The sequence below is a fragment of the Lynx canadensis genome, chromosome B4 (assembly GCF_007474595.2).
Source record: "Lynx canadensis isolate LIC74 chromosome B4, mLynCan4.pri.v2, whole genome shotgun sequence".
NCBI classification, from domain to species: Eukaryota; Metazoa; Chordata; class Mammalia; order Carnivora; family Felidae; genus Lynx; species Lynx canadensis.
Genome location: NC_044309.1, coordinates 33,902,555 through 33,922,615, shown reverse-complemented (window position 1 = coordinate 33,922,615; position 20,061 = coordinate 33,902,555). Strand labels below are relative to the sequence as shown.

Genomic DNA, 20,061 nt, shown 5'->3' with positions numbered 1-20,061 from the left:
TTGTTTTGTTTCTTAAATACCACATATGAGTGAAATCATATGGTATTTGTCTTTGACTGACTTATTTTCACGTAGCATAGTACTCTGTAGCTCCATGTTGTTGCAAATGGCAAGATTTAATTATTTTTTATGGCTGAGTGATATTCCATCCTGTATGTATACCATATCTTCTTTATCCATTCATCAGTCAGACACCAGGGGGGTGTTTCCATAGTTTGGCTATTGTAGTTAATATTGCTATAAATATTGGGGTGTATATATCTCTTTGAATTAGTATTTTTGTATCTTTTGGGTAAATACCTAGTAGTGCAATAGCTGGAAGTTCTTTTTTAACTTTTTTTTAAATGTTTATTTTTGACAGAGAGAGAGAGAGAGAGAGAGAGAGAGAGAGAGAGAGAGAGAGAGAGACAGGGCATGAGCAGGGGAGGGGCAGCGAGAGAGGGCGACACAGAATCCGAAGCAGGCTCTAGGCTCTGAGCTGTTAGCACACAGCCCAACGTGGGGCCCAAACCCACAGACCGTGAGATCATGACCTGAGCCAAAGTCAGACACTCAACCAACTGAGCCACCCAGGCGCCCCTCTTTTGAGGAACCTCCACTGATTTCCACAGTAACTGTGTCAGTTTGCATTTCCACCAATAGTGCAGGAGGGCTCCTCTTTCTCCACATCCTTGTCAATACCTGTTGTGTTGTTGTTGTTGTTGTTGATTTTAGCCATTCTGATAGGTGTGAAGTGATATCTCATAGTTTTGATTTATATTTCCCTGGTGATGAGTGATATTGAGCATTTTTTCATGTGTCTGTTGGCCATATGGATGTCTTCTTTGGAAAAATGTCAATTCTTGTCTTCTGCCCATTTTAAAATTGGATTATTTGTTTTTTGGATGTTGAATTTTATAAGTTCTTTATAGGTTTTGGATTCTAACCCTTTATTAGATATGTCATTTGCAAATATCTTTTCCCATTTCATAGAATGCCTTTTAGTTTTGTTGATTGTTTCCTTCACTGTGTGGAAGCTTTTTATTTTGATGAAGTCCCAACAGTTTATTTTTGCTTTTATTTCCTTTGACTCAAGTAGACCTATAGTATGAAGTTGCTATGGCTGATGTGAAAGAGATTACTGCTTGTGTTATCCCCTAGGATTTTAATGGCCTCAGGTCTCACATTTACATTTTTACCATTTTGAATTTATTTTTGTGTGTCGTGTAAGAAAGTGGTCCAGTTTCATTCTTCCACATGTTGGTGTCTAGTTTTCCCAACAGCATTTGTTGAAGAGATTGTCTTTTTTCCATTGGATAGTCTTTCCTGCTTTGTCAAAGATTAATTAACCATATAGTTGTGGGTTTATTTTTGGGTTTTCTACTCTGTTCCACTGATCTGTGTGTCCATTTTTGTGCTATTACCCTATTGTCTTGATCACTACAGCTTTGTAATATAAGTTGAAGTCCAGAATTGTGATGCCTCCAGCTTTGCTTTTCTTTTCCAGGGAAAACTCCAAGAGTTTTCCAGGGTTGCTTTGGATATTCAGAGTCTTTTTGTGGTTACATACAAATTTTAGGATTGTTTGTTTTGGCTCTGTGAAAAATGCTGTTGCTATTTTGATAGGGATTGCATTAAATGTGTATATTGCATTGGGTAGTGTAGACATTTTCACAATATTTGTTCTTCCAATCCATGAACATGGAACGTTTTTCCATTTCTTTGTGTTCTCTTCAATTTCTTTTGCCAGTGTTGTATAGTTTTCAGAGTACAGAGTATAGGTCTTGCACCTCTTTGGTGCCTAGGTTTATTCCTAGGTATCTAGGAATCTAGGTGCAATTGTAAATGAGATTGAGTCCTTCATTTCTCTAGTTTTTTTTTAAGTTTATTTATTTATTTTGAGAGAGACAGAGACAGTGTGAGTGGGGGAAGGGGAGAGAGAGAGAGAGAGAGAGATTGAGAATCCCAAGCAGGCTCCATGCTATCAGCACAGAGCCTGATGTAGAACTTGAACTCACAAAATCATGAGATCAAGACCCGAGCTGAAACCAAGATTCAGACACTTAACCAACTGAGCCACACAAGCACCCCTGTTTCTCTTTCTTCTGCTTTATTATTGGTGTATAGAAATGCAAAAGATTTCTGTATGTTGATTTTATATCCTGTGACTTTACTGAATTCGTGTATCAGTTCTAGCATTTTTTGTTGTGGAATCTTCAGGGTTTTCTATGTAGAGTGTCATATCATCTGCAAATGGTGAACGTTTGAATTCTCCCATGCCACTTTGGATGCCTTTTATTTCTTTGTGTTGTCTGTTTGCTATGGCTAGGACTTCCAGTACTACATTGAATAACAGTGGTGAGAGTGGACATCCCTGTGTTGTTCCTGACCTTCTTCCTGACTGAGAGCTTTTCCTCATTGAGGATGATGCTAGCTGTGAGGTTTTCATATATGACCTTTATTATGTTGAAGTATGCTCCCTCTATCCCTACTTTGTTGAGGGTTTTTATCATGAATGGATGTTGTACTTTGTCAAATGCTTTTTCTGCATCTATTGAGAGGATCATATGGTTCTTATCCTTTCTTTTATTAGCGTTATCACAATGATTGATTTGTAAATATTGAATCACCCTTGCAACCCAAGCATAAATCCCACTTGCTCACGGTGAATAATTCTTTTAATGTATCGTTGGATTTCGTTTGCTAGTATTTTATTGAGGTTTGGATTCAGTTTGCTAGTATTTATTTTATTTGTATCCATGTTCATCAGGGTTAATAGCTTGTAGTTTGCTTTTTTTAGTGGTGTTTTGGTGTCACAGTAGTGCTGGCCTCATAGAATGAATTTGGAAGTTTTCCTTCTTTTTCTATTTTCTGGGATCATTTGAGAAGAATAGGTATTAACTCTTCTTTAAATGTTTCGTAGAATTCACTTATGAAGCCATCTGATTCTAGATTTTTGTTTCTTGGGAGTTTTTTGATTATTCAATTTCTTTGCAGGTTATTGGTCTGGGGGGAGGACAGAGAAAGAGAAAAAAAGAGAATCCCAAGCAGGCTCCTTGCTGTCAGTGCAGAGCTTGACACAGGGCTCCATCTCATGAACCATGAGATCATGACCTGAGCTGAAATCAAGAGTTGGACATTTAACCTACTGAGCCACCCAGCCACCCCCACCCCCCTTATTTGCCTTTTGTTACAGTCTTTGTTTTATAATCCAGTTTATCTGATACAGGTATTGCCACTCCAGCTTTCTTTTGACATTTATTTGCATGATAAATGTTTCTCCACCCCCTCACTTTCAATCTGTAGGTGTCTTTAGGTCTAAAATGAGTCTCTTGTAGGTAGCTTATAGATTGGTCTTGTTGTTGTTGTTTTTTAATCTATTCTAATATCTTAGGTCTTTTGATTGGGACATTTAGTCCATTTACATTCAAAGTAATTATTGATAGGTATTATTTATTGCCATTTTATTACTTGTTTTGTCATTGTTTCTGGAAGATTTTCTCTGATCTTGTCTTTGTCACTTTGGCCTCTTCTTTCTACTCAAAGAGTTCTCTTTAATATTTCTTGCAGGGCTGGTTTAGTGGTCACAAACTACTTTAGTTTTTGTTTGTTGGGGAAACTCTTTATCTCTCCTTATATTCTGAATGGTAGCCTTGCTGGATAGAGTATTCTTGACTGCAGATTTTTCCCATTCAGCACTTTGAATATATTATGCCCCTCCCTTCTGGCTTGCCAAGTTTATGTTGAAAAATCTCCTTATGAGTTTCCCCTTGTAAGTTAATGACCTCTTTGGTCTTGCTGTTTTTAAGGTTTTTCTTTTTAATCATATTTTGCAAATTTAATTCCAGTATGTCTTGGTATTGGCCCACTTTTGTTTATTTTGATGGGAGTTCTCTGTGCCTCCTGGATATGGATGTCTGCTTCCTTCCCCAGATTAGGGAAGTTTTTAGCTATTTTTCACATACATGTTCTGTCACCCTTTCTCTCTCTTCTTCTGGGACTCCTATAATAAAATGGTATTACATTTGATGGAGTCTTTGAGTTCTATATCTATTCTCATGTTGCATAATTTTGCTTTGTTCAGTTTCATTGCTTTCCTTTACTTTGTCATCTAGGTCATTAATTGTTCCTCTGTTTCTTGCAGCCTGCTGTTCATTGCATCAGACATGTTTCTAATTTCATTTATTGCACTCTTCATCTCTGATTGATTCTTTTTTAACTCTTTTATCTCTGTAATAAGGGTCTCACTGATGTCTGTCATTTTTTTCTCAAGCCTAGTGAATATCCTTATGATTATTGCTTTAAATTCTCCCTCAGGCATGTTACTTATATCTGTTTCACTTAGATCTCTGGCTGTGGCCTTATCTTGTTCTTTCATTTGGGATAAATTCCTCTGTCTTCCAATTGTGTCTAAATCTCTGCCTACTTCTCTGTGATAGAAAAGCCAGTTGTGTTTCCTCTTCCTGAAAGTAATGTCCTAATGAAGAGATGCATGTAGTGACCAGGGCCTACCACTTCAGGGAGTGTCTCTAGTGTATGCTGCATGCCACCTGCTGTTGTGTTTCAGCTGCTCTGTCTTTCAGGCCAGTTGTCTGAAAAGACTCTCCTTGCCTGCTATGGGCAATGTTATTCCCTGAATGTTGAGTTTTAGCTAGTTATGCTCTGGTCTGCTTGTGAAGTGAAGCCTGTCACCAACTGCACTGGAACTGAGGTCCTGCAGGACTCTCTGGTCAAGAGGTGTGATGTGGGCAGAAGTTTGTGCTGGTCTTCTGGAGGAGGGGCCCACCACATTGGGACTGAGGCAAGAATGACTGAAAAGAGTTGTGTTACTGGAGCATGGGGGTGTGGGGCATGGTGTATGCAAGTTAGGCAGCTAGTGTTGGTGCTGTGCTGCCCCCCATAGGTGGTTCTGTATTTCTGCTGAGGAGTGGGGGAGGGAAATGGCACAAGCTGGTCCTTTACTCCCAGAGAAGTGTTCCTGTGAATGCTGCCTCTCGGAGATGCTCTCTGAGAAGAGTGAATAATCACCCCAGTGTGTGCCCTAGGTGCTATTTATTTATTTATTAGTATGTGAAATTTATTGTCAAATTGGTTTCCATACAACACCCAGTGCTCATCCCAAAAGATACCCTCTTCAATACCCATCACCTGCCCTACCCTCCCTCCCCCCCCCCCCCCCCCATCAACCATCAGTTTGTTCTCAGTTTTTAAGAGTCTCTTATGCTTTGGCTCTCTCCCACTCTAACTTCTTTTTTTTTTTTCCTTCCCCTTCCCCATAGGTTTCTGTTAAGTTTCTCAGGATCCACATAAGAGTGAAAACATATGGTATCTGTCTTTCTCTGTATGGCTTATTTCACTTAGCATCACACTTTCCAGTTCCATCCGTGTTGCTACAAAGGGCCAGATTACATTCTCTCTCATTGCCACATAGTATTCCATTGTGTATATAAACCACAATTTCTTTATCCATTCATCAGTTGATGGACATTTAGGCTCTTTCCATAATTTGGCTATTGTTGAGAGTGCTGCTATAAACATTGGGGTACAAGTGCCCCTATGCATCAGTACCCCTGTATCCGTTGGGTAAATTCCTAGCAGTGCTATTGCTGGGTCATAGGGTAGGTCTATTTTTAATTTTTTGAGGAACCTCCACACTGTTTTCCAGAGTGGCTGCACCAATTTGCATTCCCACCAACAATGCAAGAGGGTTGCCGTTTCTCCACATCCTCTCCAGCAACTATAGTCTCCTGATTTGTTCATTTTGGCCACTCTGACTGGCGTGAGGTGATATCTGAGTGTGGTTTTGATTGGTATTTCCCTGATGAGGAGCGACGTTGAGCATCTTTTCATGTGCCTGTTGGCCATCCAGATGTCTTCTTTAGAGAAGGGTCTATTCATGTTTTCTGCCCATTTCTTCACTGGATTATTTGTTTTTATGGGTGTGGAGTTTGGCGAGTTCTTTATAGATTTTGGATACTAGCCCTTTGTCCGATATGTCATTTGCAAATATCTTTTCCCATTCCGTTGGTTGCCTTTTAGTTTTGTTCGTTGTTTCCTTTGCTGTGCAGAAGCTTTTTATCTTCATGAGGTGCCAATAGTTCATTTTTGCTTTTAATTCCCTTGCCTTTGGGGATGTGTCAAGTAAGAAATTGCTGTGGCTGAGGTCAGAGAAGTCTTTTCCTGCTTTCTCCTCTAGGGTTTTGATGGTTTCCTGTCTCACATTCAGGTCCTTTATCCATTTTGAGTTTATTTTTGTGAATGGTGTGAGAAAGTGGTCTAGTTTCATCCTTCTGCATGTTGGTGTCCAGTTCTCCCAGCACCATTTGTTAAAGAGACTGTCATTTTTCTATTGGATGTTCTTTCCTGCTTTGTCAAAGATTAGTTGACCATACGTTTGTGGGTCTAGTTCTGGGGTTTCTATTCTATTCCATTGGTCTATGTGTCTGTTTTTGTGCCAATACCATGCTGTCTTGATGATGACAGCTTTGTAGTAGAGGCTAAAGTCTGGGATTGTGATGCCTCCTGCTTTGGTCTTCTTCTTCAAAATTACTTTGGCTATTCGGGGCCTTTTGTGGTTCCATATGAATTTTAGGAGTGCTTGTTCTAGTTTCGAGAAGAATGCTGGTGCAATTTTGATTGGGATTGCATTGAATGTGTAGATTGCTTTGGGTAGTATTGACATTTTAACAATATTTATTCTTCTAACCCATGAGCATGGAATGTTTTTCCGTTTCTTTGTATCTTCTTCAATTACCTTCATAAGCTTTCTGTAGTTTTCAGCATACAGATCTTTTACATCTTTGGTTAGGTTGATTCCTAGGTATTTTATGCTTCTTGGTGCAATTGTGAATGGGATCAGTTTCTTTATTTGTCTTTCTGTTGCTTCATTGTTAGTGTATAAGAGTGCAACTGATTTCTGTACATTGATTTTGTATCCTGCAACTTTGCTGAATTCATGTATCAGTTCTAGCAGACTTTTGGTGGAGTCTATCAGGTTTTCCATGTATAATACCATGTCATCTGCAAAAAGTGAAAGCTTGACTTCATCTTTGCCAATTTTGATGCCTTTGATTTCCTTTTGTCGTCTGATTGCTGATGCTAGATCTTCCAACACTATGTTAAACAACAGCGGTGAGAGTGGGCATCCCTGTCGTGTTCCTGATCTCAGGGGTAAAGCTGTCAGTTTTTCCCCATTGAGGATGATGTTAGCTGTGGGCTTTTCATAAGTGGTTTTTATGATGTTTAAGTATGTTCCTTCTATCCCGCCTTTCTCGAGGGTTTTTATTAAGAAAGGATGCTGAATTTTGTCAAATGCTTTTTCTGCATCAATTGACAGGATCATATGGGTCTTTTCTTTTCTTTTATTAATGTGATGTGTCACGTTGATTGATTTGCGAATGTTGAACCAGACCTGCATCTCAGGAATGAATCCCACTTGATCATGGTGAATAATTCTTTTTATATGCTGTTGAATTCGATTTGCTTGTGTCTTATTGAGAATTTTTGCATCCATATTCGTCAGGGATATTGGTCTGTAGTACTCTTTTTTTACTGGGTCTCTGTCTGGTTTGGGAATCAAAGTAATACTGGCTTCATAGAATGAGTCTGGAAGTTTTCCTTCCCTTTCTATTTCTTGGAACAGCTTGAGAAGGATAGGTATTATCTCTGCTTTAAATGTCTGGTAGAATTCCCCAGGGAAGCCATCTGGTCCTGGACTCTTATTTGTTGGGAGATTTTTGATAACCGATTCAATTTCTTCGCTGGTTATGGGTGTGTTCAAGCTTTCTATTCCTCCAGTTTGAGTTTTGGAAGTGTGTGGGTGTTTAGGAATTTGTCCATTTCTTCCAGGTTTGTCCAGTTTGTTGGCATATAATTTTTCATAGTATTCCCTGATAATTGCTTGTATTTCTGAGGGGTTGGTTGTAATAATTCTATTTTCATTCATGGTTTCATCTATTTGGGTCCTCTCCCTTTTCTTTTTTGAGAAGGCTGGCTAGAGGTTTATCAATTTTGTTTATTTTTTCAAAAACCAACTCTTGGTTTCATTGATCTGCTCTACAGTGTTTTTAGATTCTATCTTGTTTATTTCTGCTCTGATCTTTCTTATTTCTCTTCTTCTGCTGGGTTTTGGGGTGTCTTTGCTGTTCTGTTTCTAGTTCCTTTTGGTGTGCTGTTAGATTTTGTATTTGGGATTTTTCTTGTTTCTTGAGATAGGCCTGGATTGCAATGTATTTTCCTCTCAGGACTGCCTTCGCTGCATCCCAAAGCATTTGGATTGTTGTATTTTCATTTTCGTTTGTTTCCATATATTTTTTAATTCTTCTCTAATTGCCTTGTTGATACACTCATTCTTCAGTAGGGTGTTCTTTAACCTCCATGCTTTTGGAGGTTTTCCAGACTTTTTCCTGTGGTTGATTTCAAGCTTCATAGGATTGTGGTCTGAAAGTATGCATGATCTCAATTCTTGTATACTAATGAAGGGCTGTTTTGTGACCCAGTATGTGATCTATCTTGGAGAATGTTCCATGTGCACTCGAGAAGAAAGTATATTCTGTTGCTTTGGGATACAGAGTTCTAAATATATCTGTCAAGTCTGTCTGATCCAATGTATCATTCAGGGCCCTTGTTTCTTTATTGACCATGTGTCTAGATGATCTATCCATTGTTGTAAGTGGGGTAGTAAAGTCCCCTGCAATTACCACATTCTTGTCAATAAGGTTGCTTATGTTTGTGAGTAATTGTTTTATATATTTGGGGGCTCCCGTATTCAGCGCATAGACATTTATAATTGTTCTTCTTGATGGTTAGACCCTGTAATTATTATATAATGCCCTTCTTCATCTCTTGTTACAGCCTTTAATTTAACGTCTAGTTTGTCTGATATAAGTATGGCTACTCCAGCTTTCTTTTGACTTTCAGTAGCATGATAAATAGTTCTCCATCCCCTCACTTTCAATCTGAAGGTGTCCTCAGGTCTAAAATGAGTCTCTTGTAGACAGCAAATAGATGGGTCTTGTTTTTTTATCCATTCTGATACCCTGTGTCTTTTGTTTGGTGCATTTAGTCCATTTACATTCAGTGTTATTATAGAAAGATATGGGTTTAGAGTCATTGTGATGTCCGTACGTTTCATGCTTGTAGCGATGTCTCTGGTACTTTGTCTCACAGGATCCCCCTTAGGATCTCTTCTGGGCTGGTTTAGTGGTGATGAATTCCTTCAGTTTTTGTTTGTTTGGGAAGACCTTTATCTCTCCTTCTATTCTAAATGACAGATTTGCTGGGTAGAGGATTCTCAACTGCATATTTTTTCTGTTCATCACATTGAAGATCTCCTGCCATTCCTTTCTGGCCTGCCAAGTTTCAGAAGAGGGATGCGTCACTAGTCTTATCGGTCTCCCTTTATATGTTAGAGCATGTTTATCCCTGGCTGCTTTCAGAATTTTCTCTTTATCCTTGCATTTTGCCAGTTTCACTATGATATGTCATGCAGAAGATCTATTCAAGTCACGTCTGAAGGGAGTTCTCTGTGCCTCTTGGATTTCAATGCCTTTTTCCTTCCCCAGTTCAGGGAAGTTCTCAGCTATTATTTCTTCAAGTACACCTTCAGCACCTTTCCCTCTCTCTTCCTCCTCTGGAATACCAATTATGTGTAGATTATTTCTCTTTACTGTATCACTTAGTTCTCTAATTTTCCTATCATACCCCTAGATTTTTTTATCTCTCTTTTTCTCAGCTTCTTCTTTTTCCATAATTTTATCTTGTAGTTCACCTATTCTCTCCTCTACCTCTTCAATCCGAGGTGTGGTTGTCTCCATTTTATTTTGCAGCTCATTAATAGCATATTTTAGCTCCTCCTGGCTGTTCCTTAGTCCCTTGATCTCTGTAGCAATAGATTCTCTGCTGTCCTTTATACTGTTTTCAAGCCCAGCGATTAATTTTATGACTATTACTCTAAATGCACTTTCTGCTATATTGTTTAAATCGTTTTTGATCAGTTCATTAGCTGTCGTTATTTCCTGGAGGTCTTTTTGAGGGGAATTCTTCCGTTTCATCATTTTGGATAGTCCCTGGAATGGTGTGGAACTGCAAGGCACTTCCCCTGTGCTGTCTTGAATAACTTGTGTTGGTGGGCGGGGCCACAGTCAGACCTGATGTCTGCCCCCAGCCCACCACTAGGGCCACAGTCAGACTGGTGTGTACCTTCTCTTCCCCTCTCCTAGGGGCGGGATTCACTGTGGGGTGGTATGGCCTGTCTGGGCTACTTGCACAGTGCCAGGCTTGTGGTGCTGGGGATCTGGCATATTAGTTGGGGTGGATCAGCAAGTTGCACAGGGGTGGGAGGGGCAGTCTCAGCTCGCTTTTCCTTTGGTGATCTGCTTCGGGAGGGGCCCTGTGGCACCGTGAGGAGTCAGACCTGCCACCAGAGGGATGGATCTGCAGAAGCGCAGCGTTGGGTGTTTGTGCGGTGCAAGCAAGTTCCCTGACAGGAACTGGTTCCCTTTGGGATTTTGGCTGGGGTTGGGCGAGGGAGATGGCACTGGAAAGTGCCTTTGTTCCCCACCAAGCTGCGCTGTGTTGTCCGGGGCTCAACAACTCTCCCTCCCATTGTCCTCCAGCCCTCCCGCTCTCTGAACAGAGTTGTTAACTTATAACCTTCCAGATGTTAAGTCCCGCTTGCTGTCCGAACACACTCTGTGCGGCCCCTCCGCTTTTGCAAGCCAGACTCGGGGACTCTGCTTTGCCGGCGGGCTGCCCCTCTGCCCCGGCTCCCTCCCGCCAGTCCATGTAGCACGCACCACCTCTCTGCCCTTCCTACCCTCTTCCATGGGCCTCTCGTCTACATTTGGCTCCAGAGAATCTGTTCTGCTAGTCTTCTGTTGGTTTTCTGGGTTATTTAGGCAGGTGTGGGTGGAATCTAAGTGATCTGCAGGACGCTGTGAGCCCAGAGTCCTCCTATGCTGCCATCTTCCTACCTCTGGATGATCTTGATTCCCTAGGTGCTTTTTAGATGGTCGTTTCCATGCTATCTGCCCCCAGTTGTTTCCCTGCCTTCTTTCCAGGAGCAGTATAGGACCCTCTACACTCTATCCCTGCCAAGACCTCTGACCTTTAAAACTCCAAGGTTTAAGCCTTGCTGGTTGCAAGAAGTCATAAAATTCTGCCCCTCTTTTTTTCCCAAACCAATGGCTTTTGGGAAGTGTTCTCCTTGTGCACTCTGCTGTGCATTTTTCTCTCTCTCCCCCTTCTCCACAATCATGGTTCCCTCCCCTCCACAGCATCTGTGATCTGTTTCTCCCCAAACCTCACCTCCATACTTCTTACATTTTTCTATGTGGCCTCTTCTCTTCCTTTCATTGTGGAGTTTGTTTTATCAGTCTTTAGGTCAATTTCTGGGGTATTTAGGACAATTTGATAGTTATGCAGTTGTGTTCCTGGGATGAGGTGAGCCTATGGTCCTCCTACTTTGCTTACATCTTCCTTTCTGCCTATCATATATTCTTTTCTGCCCAGTGCTTTCTTTTTTTTCCCTTCCATTGGCATGAGCCTTTCTTCTCAGGACCTAGATCTGTATTTGCCTTTTCATTTTGGAGTACTTCAGCCTGGACATTTTACTGTATGGCCATTTTGCTATGGACCCAGGACCTTCTGCATCTGCCCTTCATTTAAGTTTGACTCTTGGGCAGAGTTGGGAGAGGGGTGAGACAACAGTTGTCTGATCCCCTCTTGAGAGGGTACTCTCTGTAGCCAATTTGCTAACATGGTATTTTTCAACTCGTTTGTACATTTAAGTCATCTGGGAAACTTAAAGTTCTGATTACTGGGCCCGACTATTAGAAATTCTGATTTAGGTATCTGTAAAGTGGCCCGGACATGGATATTTTTGAAAGTTCCCCCAAGTGATTCCAGTATGCCTCTAGCATTGAGAACTGTGGCGATAACGAGGTTCTTATTTGGCAGGATAATAATGGATGTTCTTATTTGGCAGGATAACAGTACCAAGGGGAACAGAAGAGCAAAGGAGAAGTGTCCCCTTCCAGTTGCTCTTGCTACTAGAGAGGATGCGGGACAGCCGGCATAAAGCAGTGCAACCCTTGGAACTTGCCTACTGTCTCCAGAAGTACAATGTTCCAAGTAAGACAGCCCTCTCATCTCTGAGAGAGAGAGGGAGGGGGGATGGTAAGGGGGTAGAGGGAGGGTGAGGGCCTCAAAAATGAGTCAGGAACTGTCCCCTTCTTTGTATTTGGAGAGTTTGTGAAGAGATAGGTGTTAATTCTTTAAATGTTTGGCAGAATTAAGCCCTCTGGGCCTGGGATTTTCTTTGTGGGAAGCTTTAAAATGGTTGATTCAGGGGTAGCTGGGTGGCTCAGTCAGTTGAGTGTCCAACTCTTTATTTTGGCTAAGGTCATGATGCCAGGGTTGTGGGATCAAGTCCTGTGTCAGGCTCTGCACTTTGTGTGGAGCCTGCTTAAGATTTTTTCTCTCTCTCTCTTCCTCTGCCCCTCTCCCCCACTCGTGCTTTCTCTAAAATAAAAATAAAAATCAATAAAATGACTGATTCAGTCTCTTTCCTTTTTACAGTTAGTGTTCTTTCTTTTCAGGTTGAAGAACTGAACTCCGTTTAGCATTTCTTGTAAGGCAAGTGTAGTTATGATGAACTCCCTCAGCATTTGTCTGGGAAAGCCTTTATCTCTCCTTCATTTCTGAAGTAAAGTTTTCTTGATGGCGGGTTTTTTCTTTTCATATCACTTTGAATGTCATTCCACTGTCTCCTGGCATGTAAGGTTTGTGCAGAGAAATCCTCTGATAGCCTTATAGGGGGTTCCCTTGTAAGTGATAAGCTTCCTTTCTATTATTGATTTTAAGATCTCTCTTTGTCTTTGATTTTTTAAAGTTTTAACACTGATGTGTCTTGGAGAATATCTGTTTGAATTAAATATGTTTTGGGACCTATGAGCTTTATTAACTTAGATGTCTAATCTCCCCAGATTTGGGAAGTCTCAGCTACTGTTTCTTAAATAAGTTTTCTGTCACTTTCCTTTCTCTTTTGAGACTCCATCCAGTCTGCTGTCGAAACTATTGAATTCTTCAGCTGAATCACTGTGTTATTTAGTTCCAAAATTTCTATTTGGTTCTTTTTTATGTTTTCTTTCTTTGTTGAACTTCTGTTTTTCTTGCATTGTTTTCCTGATTTACTGAAACTGATTATGTTCTGTGACAGCTCTGAGTATCTTTAGAACAATCATTTATAATTATTTTCTAGGCAATTTGTATATCTCCATTTCTTTGGGATCAGTTTTTGAAAGTATACTATGTTCTTTTGGTGATATCATGTTTCCCTGATTCTTTGTGATCCCTGTAGCCTTGTGTAGGTGTCTCCACATTTGAAGAAGTAGTTACTTATTACAGACTTTATGCATTGACTTTTTTAGAGAAAGACCTTCACCTACAGCTAGAGTGTGCTGTGGTCTAGGTCTAGTGGTGTGGGGCACCAGGTGTGGTGTATGGTGGCTCTGGGTCCAGGGGTTATAATGTCTTATTGGCTTAGGCTTCTGGGGTCCATGACCTAGATAACTGTGTGATCCTTAGAGAGAGATGTAGGGTATCTGAAATAGCTACAGGTGCAGCAGCTAGGACCAGGGCAGGGAGTGGTGGTTGCCACTGGTGGTGTGCATGCTTGTCTGTGGGGGCTGGTTGCAGGTGGCTGTTTGGTGACAGGGTCTGGTTGTAGACACACACATAGTGGTGAGGGCAGTGGCCAGCAGCAGGTGCTGGGTCTTACTGAGGGTGCATTAGCAGCTGCGGGGGCTTTTGCTATTGGTTTGCAGTTCTGTGGTTGCAGAGATCACTATGGGTGCACATATTACATTGAAGGCTGGTGACAAAGGTCAAGCCAGGAGTATACACATGCACAGCTGTGGAGGCTAGCTGTAGATGAGCCCAGGGCATAGGACAGAGACAGTAGTTGGGGCTAGATGTGGGCCCACAAACAGCTGTGTGGGCATAGTGCACTCCTTTGGCTGAAAAAGCTTGCCCCTGGAATGTGTAGGGCAACAGAGGTTGGTGATGGGATTCAGGCTGGCAGTGTATAGGTTGCACAGATGCAGAGGTTACTTGTAGGCAAGCCCAGAGGCGCAGGCCAGTGACAAGTGTTAGGGTTGGATCCAGGCTCATAGGCAGCTTGGGGGGGGGGGTCTTAGCTGTTGAGAAGCAGTTATGTGGCTATAGGGGCTCACTCTGGATGTACATAAGGCAGTAGAGAATGGCGACAGGATTCAGGCTGGCAAGTGTAGGTGCACAGCCACAGGGTTTAGCTACAAGTGTGTAAATGGGGGTGGGGGTCAGCTATGAGGATGTAGGCTGACACTTTGTATGTGTGCAGCCACAGAGGCCAGGAATGTCTGCTGTTGTGATTTTCTGAGCACTGGTGGGTGGAGGGGAATGTAGTGGGGAGGGACTCTGGTAATGGTGCCTGTAAACAAAAATCTGTGGGGTGACCATCTCAGTGGTGAAATCTGCAGGGTATCTATGGTAGTTGTACTGTCCATTAGTTTTTTTTCAGTGGTAGAAGCTAATGGGGTCCTTAGTGGGGTGGGTCACGGGGAACTGTGGTAGCTTCTGTTACATGGATAATACTAGCAGTTGCTTCCCTTATTCCTTGTTCCTAGACATTTACAGACATCTCAGCTTTACTGATTTCCAGGTGGGATGAAACGAAACTAGGTCCTTCATCCAGTGCCCTGAAAGGGTGGGGAACTTGGTCATTCATCCTGTTCTCCTTTTCCTGGTGAAAGGAGCTTTTTTTTTAAAATGTGAAATTTATCGTCAAATTGGTTTCCATACAACACCCAGTGCTCATCCCAACAGGTACCCTCCTCAATACCCATCACCCACCCACACCTCCCTCCCACCCCCCATCAACCCTCAGTTTGTTCTCAGTTTTTAAGAGTCTCTTATGTTTTGGCTCCCTCCCTCTGTAACCTTTTTTTTTTTTTTATTTCCTTCCCCTCCCCTATGGTCTTCTGTTAAGTTTCTTAGGATCCACATAAGAGTGAAAACATATCGTATCTGTCTTTCTCTGTATGACTTATTTCACTTAGCATAACACTCTTCAGTTCCATCCACGTTGCTACAGAAGGCCATATTTCATTCTTTCTCATTGCCACGTAGTATTCCATTGTGTATATAAACCACAATTTCTTTATCCATTCATTAGTTGATGGATATTTAGGCTCTTTCCATAATTTGGCTATTGTTGAAAGTGCTGCTATAAACACTGGGGTACAAGTGCTCCTATGCATCAGCACTCCTGTATCCCTTGGGTAAATTGCTAGCAGTGTTATTGCTGGGTCATAGGGTAGGTCTATTTTTAATTTTTTGAGGAACCTCCACATTGTTTTCCAGAGTGGCTGCACCAATTTGCATTCCCACCAACAGTGCAAGAGGGTTCCCATTTCTCCACATCCTCGCCAGCATCTATAGTCTCCTGATCTGTTCATTTTAGCCACTCTGACTGGCATGAGCTGGTGTCTCATTGTGGTTTTGATTTGTATTTCCCTGATGAGGAGCGATATTGAGCATCTTTTCATGTGCCTGTTGGCCATCCAGATGTCTTCTTTAGAGAAGTGTCTATTCATGTCTTCTGGCCATTTCTTCACTGGATTATTTTTTTTGGGTGTGGAGTTTGGCGAGTTCTTTATAGATTTTGGATACTAGCCCTTTGTCCCATATGTCATTTGCAAATATCTTTTCCCATTCCGTTGGTTGCCTTTTAGTTTTGTTCGTTGTTTCCTTTGCTGTGCAGAAGCTTTTTATCTTCATGAGGTGCCAATAGTTCATTTTTGCTTTTAATTCCCTTGCCTTTGGGGATGTGTCAAGTAAGAAATTGCTGCAGCAGAGGTCAGAGGTTTTTTCCTGCTTTCTCCTCTAGGGTTTTGATGGTTTCCTGTCTCACATTCAGGTCCTTTATCCATTTTGAGTTTATTTTTGTAAATGGTGTGAGAAAGTGGTCTAGTTTCAACCTTCTGCATGTTGCTGTCCAGTTCTCCCAGCACCATTTGTTAAAGAGACTGTCTTTTTTCCATTGGATATTCTTTCCTGCTTTGTCAAAGATTAGTTGGCCATACTTTTGTGGGTCTAATTCTGGGGTTTCTATTCTATTCCATTGGTCTATGTGTCTGTTTTTGTGCCAATACCATGCTGTCTTGATGATGACAGCTTTGTAGTAGAGGCTAAAGTCTGGGATTGTGATGCCTCCTGCTTTGGTCTTCTTCTTCAAACTATTATATAATGCCCTTCTTCATCTCTTGTTACAGCCTTTAATTTAAAGTCTAGTTTGTCTGATATAAGTATGGCTACTCCAGCTTTCTTTTGGCTTCCAGTAGCATGATAAATAGTTCTCCATCCCCTCACTCTGAATCTAAAGGTGTCCTCAGGTCTAAAATGAGTCTCTTGTAGACAGCAAATAGATGGGTCTTGTTTTTTTATCCATTCTGATACCCTATGTCTTTTGGTTGGCGCATTTAATCCATTTACATTCAGTGTTATTATAGAAAGATACGGGTTTAGAGTCACTGTGATGTCTGTATGTTTTATGCTTGTAGTGATGTCTCTGGGACTTTGTCTCACAGGGTCCCCCTTAGGATCTCTTGTAGGGCTGGTTTAGTGGTGACAAATTCCTTCAGTTTTTGTTTGTTTGGGAAGACCTTTATCTCTCCTTCTATTCTAAATGACAGACTTGCTGGATAAAGGATTCTCGGCTGCATATTTTTTCTGTCTAGCACACTGAAAATCTCGTGCCAATTCTTTCTGGCCTGCCAAGTTTCAATAGAGAGATCAGTCACGAGTCTTATAGGTCTCCCTTTATATGTGAGGGCACGTTTACCCCTTGCTGCTTTCAGAATTTTCTCTGTATCCTTGTATTTTGCCAGTTTCACTATGATATGTCGTGCAGAAGATCGATTCAAGTTACGTCTGAAGGGAGTTCTCTGTGCCTCTTGGATTTCAATGCCTTTTTCCTTCCCCAGTTCAGGGAAGTTCTCAGCTATTATTTCTTTAAGTACCCCTTCAGCACCTTTCCCTCTCTCTTCCTCCTCTGGGATACCAATTATGCGTATATTATTTCTTTTTAGTGTATCACTTAGTTCTCTAATTTTCCCCTCATACTCCTGGATTTTTTTATCTCTCTTTTTCTCAGCTTCCTCTTTTTCCATAATTTTATCTTGTAGTTCACCTATTCTCTCCTCCGCCTCTTCAATCCGAGCCGTGGTCGTTTCCATTTTATTTTGCATCTCGTTTATAGCGTTTTTCAACTCCTCCTGACTATTCCTTAGTCCTTTGATCTCTGTAGCAATAGATTCTCTGCTGTCCTCTATACTGTTTTCAAGCCCAGCGATTAATTTTATGACTATTACTCTAAATGCACTTTCTGTTATATTATTTAAATCCTTTTTGATCAGTTCATTAGCTGTTGTTATTTCCTGGAGATTCTTTTGAGGGGAATTCTTCCGTTTGGTCATTTTGGATAGTCCCTGGAGTGGTGCGGACCTGCAGGGCACTTCCCCTGTGCTCTGGTGTATAACTAGAGTTGGTGGGCGGGGCCGCAGTCAGACCTGATGTCTGCCCCCAGCCCACCGCTGGGGCCACAGTCAGACTGGTGTGTGCCTTCTCTTCCCCTCTCCTAGGGGCGGGATTCACTGTGGGGTAGTGTGGCCAGTCTGGGCTACTTGCACACTGCCAGGCTTGTTGTGCTGGGGATCTGGCGTATTAGCTGGGGTGGGTAGGCAAGGTGCACGGGGGCAGGAGGGGCAGGCTTAGCTCGCTTCTCCTTAGGTGATCCACTTCAGGAGGGGCCCTGTGGCAGCGGGAGGGAGTCAGACCCACTGGAGGGGTGGCTCTGCAGAAGCACAGCGTTGGGTGTTTTCGCGGAGCAAGCAAGTTCCCTGGCAAGAACTGCTTCCCTATGGGATTTTGGCTGGGGGATGGGCGAGGGAGATGGCGCTGGGGAGTGTCTTTGTTTCTCGCCAAGCTGCGCTCTGTCGTCTGGGGCTCAACAACTCTCCCTCCTGTTGTCCTCCAGCCCTCCCGCTCTCCGAGCAGAGCTGTTAACTTATGACCTCCCAGATGCTAAGTTCTGCTTGCTGTCAGAACACACTCCGTCTGGCCCCTCCACTTTTGCAAGCCAGACTCGGGGGCTCTGCTTGGTCGGCGGGCCGCCCCTCCACCCCAGCTCCCTCCTGTCAGTACGTGTAGTGCGCACTGCCTCTCCGCCCTTCCTACCCTCTTCTGTGGGCCTCTCATCTGTGCTTGGCTCCAGAGACTCCATTCTGCTAGTTTTCTGGCAGTTTTCTGGGTTATTTAGGCAGGTGTAGGTGGAATCTAAGTGATCAGCAGGACGCATGGTGAACCCAGCATCCTCCTACGCCGCCATCGTCCTTCTAATCTCTCACCCATTTTTAATCAGGTTGTGTGTGTGTGTGTGTGTGTGTGTGTATGTCTTATTGTTGAGTTTTAAGAGTGTTTTTGTATATTTTGGATAACAGTCCTTTATCAGATATGCTTTTTGCAAATATTTTCTCTCGGTTTATGGCTTACCTTCTTATGCTCTTAACATATCTTTCACAGAGCAGAACTTTAAAAAATTTTTTAGATTAATTCTCCCTTTTTTATCATTACAGTTAGCTAAAAAATTGCCAGGCAGCCCACAAAACAGGATTTGCTTTAAGATCAACCTACAGAGTCAGTTGGAGACTGATGGCACTGGTACCTGCTGGGCTGGGCCATAGTAGTGTTTAGCTAAGTGTCAAGAGCATTAAGAAGAAAGTCTGGGTTTGAGACACCAGGCCTGCAGCACAGCTGTGGAACCTCCATGATGTGACTGCACAGCTCTATCCTCAGATATTTGTTGGGTGATCACCACTGAGGGGGAACCTAGCTATAAGTGGGGCCTCTGGGGCCAGATATGTGGGCACAGTGCATGGGGGCAACAGGAGTTGAGGTGTGGGAGGTCAGGAGGGTACCTGCTGACATGGCCACAGTGGTCCCAGCCACCATACCCATGGTGACATCATTGCCTCTAAGTAGAGGGATGGGATCGGGGTAAATCGCCACCAGCATGCAGTTGGGCTGCACAACTGTGGTGTGGTGGATGATGTGAGGGGGCACTGCCTACTGGGGCTGTGTGTGCATAGGGGCTCTCTTGGGGGTAGGCATTTTGGTAGCGGAAGAGGAGTATGGTGGCACTGCCCCATTGGTGGGGGGACAGGATACTGTGTAAGGTGTGACAGGATTGTAACCTTTTTGGAAGGTAGGATTTGCTCCAGGGTACATGTTGGTGGAATAGGCAGGACCTATGGCTGCATAGCCCACAGGGAAACCAGCTGAATAACCAATTTCTTTGGCATTTGCAGAGGGGAACCCCAACAAAACCAGGGCTGTAAACAGGATTCATGATTTCAAGAAGGCATTGTGGCAGTGGCAGCCTGGGCCAAAGTGCCCAGCTTATGCCAGCCAGGGGCGGTCTCCGCAGTTGGGTTCAGCAAGGATGCAGGGACTGAGCCTCGAGGCTGGGTCTCTGATGCCACCACTGCCCTGGCTGGCACTTCCAATTGTTCTGCTTCACCCAGCCCCCCTCTCCACAACATGTGCTACCCGCAGACGTTCCAGAAAATTTTAATTTTAATGAAGTCCAGTATATCACTTCTTTTTTTATTGTTTGTACTTTGCAGTTGTATCTAAAAAGTAATCACCAAACACAAGGTCTAGGTTTTCTCCTATATTATATTTAGGAGGTCTGTTATATATTTTGAATTCGTTTTCTTAAGAGATGCAAAGTCTGTGTATGGTTTCATTTGTTTTCATATGGATATGCAGGTGTTAAGCAGCACCATTGAGTTAAAAGACTATCTTTGTTCCATCGTATTGCCTTTGCTTCTTTGTCAAAGAGCAGTAATATTGTTTATGTTGGTGTATTCCTGGGATCTCTGTTTCATTCCATTGATCTATTTTCTGTTCTTATGCAATATTACATTGTTTTGATTATTGATATTTTATTAGTTTCAGAATTAGGTCTTTGATTTTATTTTT

At 42.4% G+C, this 20,061-nt stretch overlaps 1 protein-coding gene and 1 pseudogene across 1 annotated transcript in view; one reads left to right on the top strand and one right to left on the bottom strand.

Moving 5' to 3' along the window:
• USP18 (ubiquitin specific peptidase 18) overlaps positions 1-20,061 on the top strand; it is a 34,817-nt gene that overhangs the window by 2,342 nt on the left and 12,414 nt on the right. Inside the window, exon 3 of the mRNA XM_030322192.1 lies at positions 11,966-12,111. Within this exon, the coding sequence (XP_030178052.1) occupies positions 11,966-12,111 (146 nt within the window). The remainder of the gene's footprint in view (positions 1-11,965; positions 12,112-20,061) is intronic.
• Positions 18,907-19,426, bottom strand: LOC115518018 (annotated as a pseudogene).